The following is a 12,480-nucleotide window of genomic DNA, read 5'->3' on the forward strand; positions in this document are numbered from 1 at the left end:
GCTGGAATAGTACCTGGCATATGAATGTATTTACACTAAATGTGAAAATCTTGTTAACCTTACAAGTAGTTTTGGTGCGGTACTATCTGGGAAACTGACAGCAGACAATCTATGGCAGTACAACCATATCAGTAGCAATAACATTAACAGATTGGTTCAACCATAAGTAGCTGTGCTGGCATTTGGATGTATGTACAAGGCCTGACAGAGGTGGCTAGGTGCACAGGTGTGAAATATGGCATTACCCAACCGACGAGACTCGGCCATGAGGCAGGAACTCACAAATGTGATCAACAAATGCTAGATACAGAAGTCCTGTGACTGTCAGAAATGCTGGAGCAGTGAATATAGATCTAGCATTCCTGAGTATGGTTTGGAAGAATGTGTACATCAGGAATATTTTCACAGCTCTTTTGTTGCTTTAGGTGGAATTCACTTTTGTTAATCATAATCAATTCTATGACAGGTAGATGCATAAGAGTCCATTTATTTAAATACCACGAGGAGGTGAATAGGGAATCAGTGTTATGGTCTATGGTCTCAGCAATTTGACCATGTGTTGCACTGTGCTCTATCAAAAGGAAGTGGACTATTAAGTCAAATTTAAAACCAGAAACTACAGAACCAAAAATGTTCATGAGTTCATGATATCATGATTCATAGAATCATCATGTGACATTTAATGGTCCCTTGCCTTCAGTTTCTGCAAACATGACATGCCAACATCCACGCAGGGGTTTCCAGGAAGATGTAAGGTGTCATAATTTGCAGAGTTGCCTCCCTTGACAGTGCAAGGATCTGATGATCATTGGTTCGAATACTGTCAGCACTATACCTATGTTTGGGTTTCAGTAATGTAACCATATACAGCATGCTAGTGAGAATGTTGGCTTCCCTCTGACATTAAGCCAACTTGCTTTGATGTACGAGGCTCACCCATCCTGACCATCTATACAATTATTGATTGTGATTACTATGTAATGTGGGTGTCCTTAGTTTCCTATGTAATGTGGGTGTCTTTAGTATCGTTGGTGTGGTCATGGGTTTGGATGCCAATTGGAGCTGATTTATGATTGTAAGCACTATACCTGTGCTTAGGGGTTTTACCACCATCACTCTCTCACTAACCAATTATTATAGAAAAACTTTGTGTTGGCTATTAACTGTGCACGATCAGGAATAAATTGTTAGAAAAGTGCCATTTGTTGAACTCCTAGTGGATTTGAGCCACCTATGTCCCTGAAGCAGGAGATGAATGGATCAATATTCAGGAACAAAGCTTCACAAAGGCAATAATCTGCCCATGTCTCGAGCCACTTAACTTGTCTTGGTAGGAAGAGTATTATTGATCTGAATGTTGCACCAGCAGCTCTGTAAGTACCCTAAATATACTCCTGAGTTCAAGGATGTCAGAGTTTACAATACTCTCCCATAGATTGGAAAATGTATTGTTTACTGTAAACACCCATATGTTGAAGGATGCCAGGATTTGTTTACTGTAAACACCCATATGTTGAAGGATGCCAGGGTTTGTTTACTGAAAAACACACAGGTTGAAGGATGTCAGGGTTTGTTTATTGTAAACACACAGGTTGAAGGATGCCAGGGTTTGTTTACTGTAAACACCCATATGTTGAAGGATGCCAGGGTTTGTTTACTGAAAAACACACAGGTTGAAGGATGTCAGGGTTTGTTTATTGTAAACACACAGGTTGAAGGATGCCAGGGTTTGTTTACTGTAAACACACAGGTTGAAGGATGCCAGGGTTTGTTTACTGTAAACACACAGGTTGAAGGATGCCAGGGTTTGTTTACTGTAAACACACAGGTTGAAGGATGTCAGGGTTTGTTTATTGTAAACACACAGGTTAAAGGATGCCAGGGTTTATTTAAAGTAAACACTCATAGGTTGAAAGTTGCCAGGGTTTTCGGTACCACAATGCATTAGTTATATGAGGTATACGATTGAATGATGGAAAAGTTAGCAGGAGACCTTATATATTTTTTATTTTTTTTGGCACATATTGCAATCTCACGACCTAACTTAAAAATATTGAAACTTTGAAGGATATGATTTTTGAACTATTGATGCGATAAACCAATCCGACAAACTTGGTGTCATGATCATGTTAACATGCAAACGAGGTCACCTCAAAGGGACTGCTTTAATAACCTCCTACATGATGCAGTGCCTTCTTGCTCAATAAGGTATTGACTAACATCCACAACAAGGTAATCTTTGGGCTTTCTTATGGGTGTGTGTTTCTGACAGCAAGCCAATCATTGCAAATCACGGCATTGTATCATAAGTGAGTGAGTGAGTGAGTTGGGTTTAAAGCCGCTTTTAACAGTATTCCAGTTATATCGCAGCATGTCAGCTTGATGTGGGGCGAAAGCCCGAAGTGATGCAGGTCTCAGACGTTTACCTCTTTGGTGAAACACATAAGCATGGGTATGGTGCTGACAAACTTAGAAACTTAATCGGGGCGAACCGGGATTCGAACTCACAATCACCGGTTTCTGGTGTGCCCAAGGGACGCAACTCTGCACAGCGAATCACGGCGCCTTAGAAGACTGGGCAACCCGTGCCCCCGTATCATAAGTGGGGCATTTCAATAAAACATTGTTTTCATATGTGTTTTCTAAAGTTACTTCAGTGAACATGGTGATAAAATTATGTCTTTATGAATTATTTTAAGAAATATATTACAGGATAAGAGATTATTACCCTAATGTGTTTCCATATTGTAATATCGTATATTATGAATAAAGAAATGTATTAAGCTAGCCAAAGGCTTTTATAATACAATTTGTATTCTAAATATGATGTAAGATAATATGGAAACATTTTCAGATAATAATCTATTTTTATCAGGGATTTGATAGAATAAACATTCTGATAACAAAGAAAAAGGGCAACACGTGTCTCTATGCAAATTGTACCGATCGAAGAGATCAATGGTCTTTCCATAGATTACATGATATTTCACTTAGTGTATGTGAATCTGCCTTGTATCTTTACTGTTTAAGTATTGTTGTGCTGTGGAGACCAGTGAGATGATGAGCGTTGTTGGTAGACGAGATGCTGTGTGCACTCAGCAATATTCCAGCTGTATCATTATGTCATAATAATTACTTTAAGCCCCTTTGATGTGTGTGCATGAGCCTTTTCACCAGGTGATAATGTTTCATTATTGGGTCATGCACCTCTGTAATGTGGACTTTGGGTTAGAGTTGGACATAAGAGGGGACTTAATGTATCGGGTCGTCAGGCTTGCTGACTTGGTTGGTTGTGTGTCACTGTACATCGACAGCATGGATTGTTGCTCGCAATATCAATCACTGGTTTGTCAGGCCAGACACAATTATTTACATGCCGATGTCATATAGCTGGAATATTGCCGAGTTACAGCGTTAAATAAACAAGCATTGACGGCACCCGATTCCAATTTTATAATCTCTTACAACGTCCTGACTATGTGGTATTGGGAAGTGCAGAGATAAGCCTAGTCCTGCACCATGACCGTGGAATATATTTATTTTATGAAAAAAACATAATCTAGAAATGCATACAAAAGCAAGTCTAGCCAGCTCAAGCTAGCTCTATTCTGAAATCAGCATAGGGAATTTTATTTTTATTTTTAGAGTCAAGAAGGATATTGTGTAATATAAGATTTCAGAGACTAAATGTTAGTCTAAGATAAGCCAGAAACACACTATTATGGGGATCTCATGCGGTGAACAATGGGCCTCCATCATCATTATTATCATAGCCCTTCTTTGTCACCAAAATTTGCAGTTTACCAAATAATGCCATGTATCAGGTAGTTTAGAATTATACACTGAAACCTTATTATCCTGCCAGCTTGGGCTTGACAAACATGTCCAGACAACGTTCATTACAAGTTTTCTGACAATGACACAGTGTTCAATTTACGCAGAGAAGTTGCAGATCAACAATAAGTATTGGCAGATGAGATATGGGACAATGTCACTCAGTGTTGTTCATCATTATGGAGGGGAAATGGTTTCTTATAAAGGCCTATACAGAAAAGTGATGTCTCTCTCTTTGTTTTGGTTTTAGTGACCTTCTCCAAATATGACTGATGATTGAGTAGATTGGTGGATGGACCTTTAGTATGTTTTGTTCTGAATTGTCTCTGGTTAAGTTGAGAATGATGGATGGTCAGAATTTCATGCCTTCTATTTTTTATTACAAAACCAACAGACATAAAAAAATTAAAATTAGAAAGAAAACATGACTGTTGACAAAGTTTCATCAAGCATGACTATTGTAAGTCTATGGTAAAGTATGTTGTTTGACATCCACTCAGAAGTATTCCAGCTATTTGATGGCTATCTGTAAATAATAGTCTGGACCAGACAATCCATTATGTGTATCAGGTTGATAGTAAAACATATCAGTGAAATATGTATATATATTTTTACCAGGGTCCCATTTCACCTAATCATCTTAGCACTATGATGATCATAACTCCCATGCTTTAACATTGACTTGCTTGTTATTGTGGGCAACGATTCAGATGACATCATATTTACCAATAAGCCTGACCATCCAATTTATTAAGTTGCCTGTTACGACCAGCAAAGGTTTCTGGGGACGTATTCTAACATGTAACCCCCATGTTGCAACTTAAGAGTATCTTTCCCTGATGTTTCGTTCTATTCAAATAAATATAAAGCGACTAAACCCTTTCAATATCCAACAGAAATCTCTGCATAAAGCGGAGTCGATTGTACAATTCTGACTATATCATGAGCATGTGTCTATGAATCACTATCAAAAAGTAATTACACTAGGTGTTCGTGAAAAGGTGAGCGTATCCTGCCCCACCAGTGGCACCTGTCACAAACACATGCAAAGGAAAGTCAAGTGTTCACCTGAAAAATCATGGGAACATATGGTTTGTCACTGATGCGTCAAATTTGGAAATGTCCTCCACATGTCTACCATAAAACTTTTTGAAAGCTTAACTGAGGTGTAATGGTGTAACTTTGATCAACAACTTCTGAGCAAGAGTCATATGATGCTATTTGAAATCTTTGTAGAAAGTTGCGAAATGTAAACACCAAAGGCTGGAGCTGTTGGAATATTGCTCGACATGAAGGGAAAGTTAAATATTTGAAAGTTGAAGTCATCCCTTTTGTCATAAAGTCTTGTGGAGAGTCACTCTGAATCTTTATGCATAGATCTAAATATGAAACAGATGAGGTGGTCTCACTGGTCTCCTTTATTGTCCAATCCACAATCCCCACGGAGGGCATGCTGTATAACATGTTAAAGCAAGTATTGGAGTGTGGCATCAGAGATTACGACAGCCAGAACAATGCAGTTGATTTGGTTATTTATCTCTATCAATATACAGTTATGATCTACCTCTGGAGATCTTTACTGCAAGAGCTCTCATGGAGGTCAGAGTGAGGTCAGGGCACCTGTCAATGAGGTCTGATGGGCCAGGGCCTCACTGGGGACAAGTGTCAAGGTTCATTAGTCACTAAGGGCATAACTGCGGACGTCTGTACAAGTATGTAGGAATACGTAAACTTATTAACTACTGAGACAACAGATATGTACACTAAAATGTTTCATGTTACAAGTAGACCTACCTTTGAAAATTAAAACCACTGTCTCATTAAACTGCAAAAAGCAACACCAGAACTGAGTACCAATGAATAGTGTGGCGTGATAGCTGTTTGATTGAATAACAGTGTATATTTTTCTTACAAACCATACAGGTGAGCGCTTTTTCTGTCATGATATGATTAACTGAAGTACACCAAGAACATAGATGCCATCATACATGCTGTCATATCGGCTTGATCAACTTTTGCCAACAAATTGTGACTAGGCTTGACGCAGAAAGATGTGAGAAATGCTATCACTGTATCAAAGTGTTGAGTGGGAGCTCTATTACGTGATTCATTGTATCACATTGTTGAGTGGGTTGTCTGTTACGTGATTCATTGTATCACATTGTTGAGTGGGTGGTCTGCTACGTGATTCATTGTATCACATTGTTGAGTGGGTGGTCTGTTACGTGATTCAGGGGGTCGGGTAACCTAGTGGTTAAAGCATTCGCTCGTCACGCCGAAGACCCGGGTTCGATTCCCGACATGGGTACAATGTGTGAAGCCCATTTCTGGCGTCCCCCGCCGTGATATTGCTAGAATATTGCTAAAAGCGGCTTAAAAACATACTCACTCACTCACTCACTGTTAGTGATTCATTGTATCACATTTTTGAGTGGGTGGTCTGTTACGTGATTCATTGTATCACATTGTTGAGTGGGTGGTCTGTTACGTGATTCATTGTATCACATTGTTAAATGTGGGTGGTCTGTTACATGATACATTGTTTCACTTGTTTGATTGGGTGGTCTGTTATGTGATTCTATATGTGATTCATTGTTTCACATTGTTTGAGTGGGTGGCCTGTTACGTGATTCATTGTATCACATTGTTGAGTGGGTGGTCTGTTATGTGATTCATTGTATCACATTGTTGAGTGGGTGGTCTGTTACGTGATTCATCATATTCTTTCCAGCATGTACAGTGAATGTTGCCTAACCATTAACTCCAGTATGTCAAGAATATAATGTCGTTTTTTAATGCAAGCAAGGCAACTCACATTTTTCGCATCAATTTCATCATTTGTTTGAGAATAACACCATATGTTGCAATAGGTCTTTGTGATAAAACTACAAAGATATGTGACTGCGATATTGATGATTATGTGTGGTTCACACAATTCGTTATTGAGTAATAAACCAATTGGACTTGCTTTTTCTAAGGCCATTAAAAGCAACAAATACTGGTTTGAATTAGGAGATAAACATACTGTGTTTTCAATGTAGAGCTAGGTTACCTGTAGATTTAACCGCGCTAAATTGAATTTGGAACCGAACACGCAGTGTGACGAACTCCCACGAATTGTCGAATGTTTGGGAATCAAATAAGATTCATTTTAGAACTTCAAGTCATTTGGTTTGGTGGATCAGAAACCAAGTAATAAATACAATGTCTAAGAACATCCCATATACTCAGATCAAGTTTATGTGTTTTTTATGTATTTAACTGGTCCATGTGGTATTTGTACATATCATCATATACTATTAAACCTCCATGTTCAAGATGGATATGCACAATCCCAAACTACTTATAGATCCCTTTGCCAAAACATGTATAATACTGTACCTTTTTAAAACAAGGCAAGCCTAGGGCCAAGATTATCCAGTTATCTGGAGCACCATAACCTGTAAACCATTACAGCGGTACAACAGGGCAAATATCCTTGGGATTGGAGTCATGATGCGAGACTTAGATGTAATGAGACTGAACACGAAACCTCTTTCAGAACTTTTCAGTCTAAATTAAAGGCTCATTTAATAACCGGAAATATATCTTCCAATGTGTTGTCATAGCGACATGTTGATGATAACCTTTGTCAGAATGAATGTTTAAGTCCAAGGTTAATTACCATGTAGCCATGACATGTATATGTCTAGAATCGCTCAGCTGACATTACTTGTAAGATGCTAATCACAATTGTTAATCCTCATCCCGATTGTATTGTACATTTACTGTCAGCCAACATGAACAAGCTGTGCAACTTTGACTCCTCGATTACTGTTGTTGATTTTTATGACTTAATGCATGCTAGGTGACCATGGCTATAGAAACCTTGGTCCATATACATATGAAGAAAGATGCTCTCACTCTTAGCCTAGCTACCAGTAGTGTTGTGTTACATGCTTCAGGCCACATTCCACAAAGTGATCGTAGCGCCAAGGTGATCGTAACTCCCATACTTTAACACAGGCTTACGACTATCGTAGTAGTAGGATCACTTTGTGAAATGGGACTCTGTGGCACCACGACCTTCTTGTAAATGTGTACCTATATCAAGTGAACTTCTATATACAGCAAGCTATCAAGTTGATATCATCACTTTCAAGAACCCTGCGCCAATCCCTTGCATATAGGAATTTGCACAGTATCATAATCAACTTCACAAGTGTGTTATGCCAGTGCCAATCCATTGCTCTACATTACGCCTTAACTTACATGGCATTGATCTGATGGCAATGTGAGGAGAACCTGAATTCCTGTACCAGGAATGTTCTACAATATGTAACTCAATAGAACTGAGAACAGCTATGTTCCTAGATCAATCTGACAACCCTCCAGAAGGTGATTTCTAGAGCTATTTACAATGTGGGATGACCTTATTAAGTGCTTTGCCTGGAAATGGCACACATCACAACAGGGCTTCTCCTTGATGATGAATTGTAACGAGGCAGCTTCTTGATGCCAGGGACTGTCAGTGTGGTGATCGGAGGACTGACAATTATGTTAATAAATTGTAGTTTTTTCCCTGTGCAAAGAAAGGACTGATGACTTGATGTGAAATACTAATGTGTGGTCTAAATAGGAGGGAACGTTTCTAGTTCTGCCTTGAATTGCAAACAAAGGTCATTCATTTTGCTATATGAGATATGATACATTGTATATGATCTATTGATTGAAATAAAATCAGTTCTTTGATTATTGGAAAATAATGTTCATTTAATAAATGAAACTTACATTTTTGTTTACTGAGAATTGAACTATGGTGAACTATGAGAATAGGTGACAACCATTTTACTGATGTCCTTGATGTAGGTGACGACCATTTTACTGATGTCCGTGTAGGTGACGACCATTTTACTGATGGCCGTGTAGGTGACGACCATTTTACTGATGTCTTTGATGTAGGTGACGGCCATTTTACAGATGTCCGTGACGTAGGTTATGACCATTTTACAGATGTCCATGATGTAGGTGACGGCCATTTTACTGATGTCCGTGATGTAGGTGACGGCCATTTTACTGATGTCCGTGATGTAGGTGACGGCCATTTTACTGATGTCCGTGATGTAGGTGACGGCCATTTTACTGATGTCCGTGTAGGTGACGACCATTTGACTGATGTCCGTGATGTAGGTGACGGCCATTTTACTGATGTCCATGTAGGTGACGGCCATTTTACTGATATCCGTGATGTAGGTGACTACCATTTTACTGATGTCCGTGTAGGTGACAACCATTTTACTGATGTCTGTGTAGGTGACGACCATTTTACTGATGTCCGTGTAGGTGATGGCCATTTTACTGATGTCCATGTAGGTGACGACCATTTTACTGATGTCTTTGATGTAGGTGACGGCCATTTTACTGATGTCCGTGATGTAGGTGACGACCATTTTACAGATGTCCGTGAAGGTGACGACCATTTTACTGATGTCCATGTAGGTGACGACCATTTTACTGATGTCTTTGATGTAGGTGACGGCCATTTTACAGATGTCCATGATGTAGGTGACGGCCATTTTACTGATGTCCGTGATGTAGGTGACGGCCATTTTACTGATGTCCGTGATGTAGGTGACGGCCATTTTACTGATGTCCGTGATGTAGGTGACGGCCATTTTACTGATGTCCGTGTAGGTGACGACCATTTGACTGATGTCCGTGATGTAGGTGACGGCCATTTTACTGATGTCCATGTAGGTGACGGCCATTTTACTGATATCCGTGATGTAGGTGACTACCATTTTACTGATGTCCGTGTAGGTGACAACCATTTTACTGATGTCTGTGTAGGTGACGACCATTTTACTGATGTCCGTGTAGGTGATGGCCATTTTACTGATGTCCATGTAGGTGACGACCATTTTACTGATGTCTTTGATGTAGGTGACGGCCATTTTACTGATGTCCGTGATGTAGGTGACGACCATTTTACAGATGTCCGTGAAGGTGACGACCATTTTACTGATGTCCATGTAGGTGACGACCATTTTACTGATGTCTTTGATGTAGGTGACGGCCATTTTACAGATGTCCATGATGTAGGTGATGACCATTTTACTGATGTCCATGTAGGTGACGACCATTTTACTGATGTCTTTGATGTAGGTGACGGCCATTTTACTGATGTCCATGATGTAGGTGATGACCATTTTACTGATGTCCATGTAGGTGACGACCATTTTACTGATGTCTTTGATGTAGGTGACGGCCATTTTACTGATGTCCATGATGTAGGTGATGACCATTTTACAGATGTCCGTGAAGGTGACGACCATTTTACTGATGTCCATGTAGGTGACAACCATTTTACTGATGTCTTTGATGTAGGTGACGGCCATTTTACTGATGTCCATGATGTAGGTGACGACCATTTTACTGATGTCCATGTAGGTGACGACCATTTTACTGATGTCCATGTAGGTGACGACCATTTTACTGATGTCCGTGATGTAGGTGACGACCATTTTACTGATGTCCATGTAGGTGACGGCCATTTTACTGATGTCTTTGATGTAGGTGACGGCCATTTTACTGATGTCCTTGATGTAGGTGACGACCATTTTACTGATGTCCATGTAGGTGACGACCATTTTACTGATGTCCATGTAGGTGACGGCCATTTTACTGATGTCCATGTAGGTGACGGCCATTTTACTGATGTCCATGTAGGTGACGACCATTTTACTGATGTCCATGATGTAGGTGACGACCATTTTACTGATGTCCGTGTAGGTGACGACCATTTTACAGATGTCCATGATGTAGGTGACGACCATTTTACTGATATCCATGTAGGTGACGACCATTTTACTGATGTCCGTGTAGGTGACGGCCATTTTATTGATATCCGTGATGTAGGTGACAACCATTTTACAGATGTCCATGATGTAGGTGACGGCCATTTTACTGATATCCGTGATGTAGGTGATGACCATTTTACTGATATCCGTGATGTAGGTGACGACCATTTTACAGATGTCCATGATGTAGGTGACAGCCATTTTACTGATGTCCGTGATGTAGGTAACTTCTATTTTACTGATGTCTGTCGGTGACTATCATTTTATTGATGTCCATGTTCTTTCTGTTGCAGTTTGTGGCCGCCAACGACAAGCTATGGTTCTGGCTGGAGTTGTTCTCATTTGTAGACTACTTCACAATCCCCCCTTCCTTCGTGGCCATCTACCTGGACAGGAACTGGCTAGGTGAGAATTTCCCAAGGGTCATCCTGGTATTTTTGTGATTACCGTATTCGAGGTAATAAGCGCCCAGGACGCTCTCAAAGTTAGAAATAAGGGGCTCTTATTAGAACATTGTTTTGGTGAAAAAATCAGAGTTGAAAGATTGTAAATTTCGTGGTTTATGCTGACAGCCTGAAATGTTTATATACAACAGATACATTTTTCCAGAATTTTATTTCCCATAATTAGGAGTGCATATAACTCACGAGTGAATAACACACAAATAAATAAGTCTTGTGTACATTGATCCATCGGAAGGGTAGACATGATGGATATTCTGACAAGTACACGTGTAAATAACCAAACATAATTTGGCAATTTCTTCTTGAAGCAGTGACAGAAACAAAGTTCTGTCTCTTAACAAACATTCCAGGACAACCCAGAGTCCTCTAAATAATAAATGGCCAGGTTCTTACGTTAATTGACGAAATTTGGCTTTTTTTCTGTCTATTATGAATTTATTAATCTCAAGATTGTGTTATGGGACACAGTCCATACAGCAATAGTTATGTTTTACATTTTGTATATTTCACTTGAAATCTAGAGACTCATTTAGCTGAAACTTTGCATGGATAATGCCAGTAATATACTACTCAAAGAAGTTACAGAACACCCGATTCTTTCATATTACTAAACAAAACCATTAGGGATCATGAATATTTTTGGTGATATTATTTTGTAGTGAAAACTTAGCACACAATTTCATAAAAAAATATTTCATGATGCCTGAATGTTATTTTTTAGTGTACATTGTATATACATCTAGACCTTGTGGAGAGAATTTTGATTTCAAACATGACTTCTGCTGCAGCCATATTGGAAATGTCAGATGGGTTTTAATTCCACAGTTTACTCCACAGTTTATTTATGTATTTTTTTTAAATATGACATACTGTATGTTCTATGTGTGATAGCTTTTTTACATGTTCGTGGTGTTTTTCTCACTGATCCACTTCTGACCTTCATGGCCCTTATAATTCTATTATGATTGTGAGTTCGAATCCCGGTTCAGCCCGATTATGTTTCTAGGTTTGTCAGCACCATACCCGTGCTCGTGGGTTTCACCGAAGTGGTAAACATCTGAGACCTGCATCACTTCGGGCTTTCCTCCCACATTAAGCTGACATGCCATGATATAACTGGAATACTGTTAAAAGCTGCGTCAAACCAAACTCACACACTCATAAATCTGTTGATCCATGCACTACAAGTACAACAATTCTTCTGAAAACTCTTTGTTTGTTTTGTGATACAACCGAAACTCTGTCCTGAAGCACATTTAACCCCACCCACACTCTGTTCATTATTGATGCTGATATTTTAGGTGTCATATTTCAGCTGTGGTATCTTTAGAAGGCTCTAGATT

General features: G+C 39.3%; 1 protein-coding gene across 12 annotated transcripts in view; it reads left to right on the forward strand.

The window, feature by feature from the left end:
- Positions 1 to 12,480, forward strand: part of LOC124151768 (calcium-activated potassium channel slowpoke-like) — a 135,223-nt gene that overhangs the window by 62,831 nt on the left and 59,912 nt on the right. For all 12 annotated transcript variants that reach the window (XM_048392157.1, XM_048392156.1, XM_048392155.1 and 9 more), the window contains exon 5: positions 10,967 to 11,078. In XM_048392157.1, coding sequence (XP_048248114.1) covers positions 10,967 to 11,078 — 112 coding nt within the window. The remainder of the gene's footprint in view (positions 1 to 10,966; positions 11,079 to 12,480) is intronic.

Source organism: Haliotis rufescens, unplaced genomic scaffold (genome assembly GCF_023055435.1).
Source record: "Haliotis rufescens isolate VD_foot unplaced genomic scaffold, xgHalRufe1.0.p SCAF_11, whole genome shotgun sequence".
Lineage (NCBI taxonomy): Eukaryota > Metazoa > Mollusca > Gastropoda > Lepetellida > Haliotidae > Haliotis > Haliotis rufescens.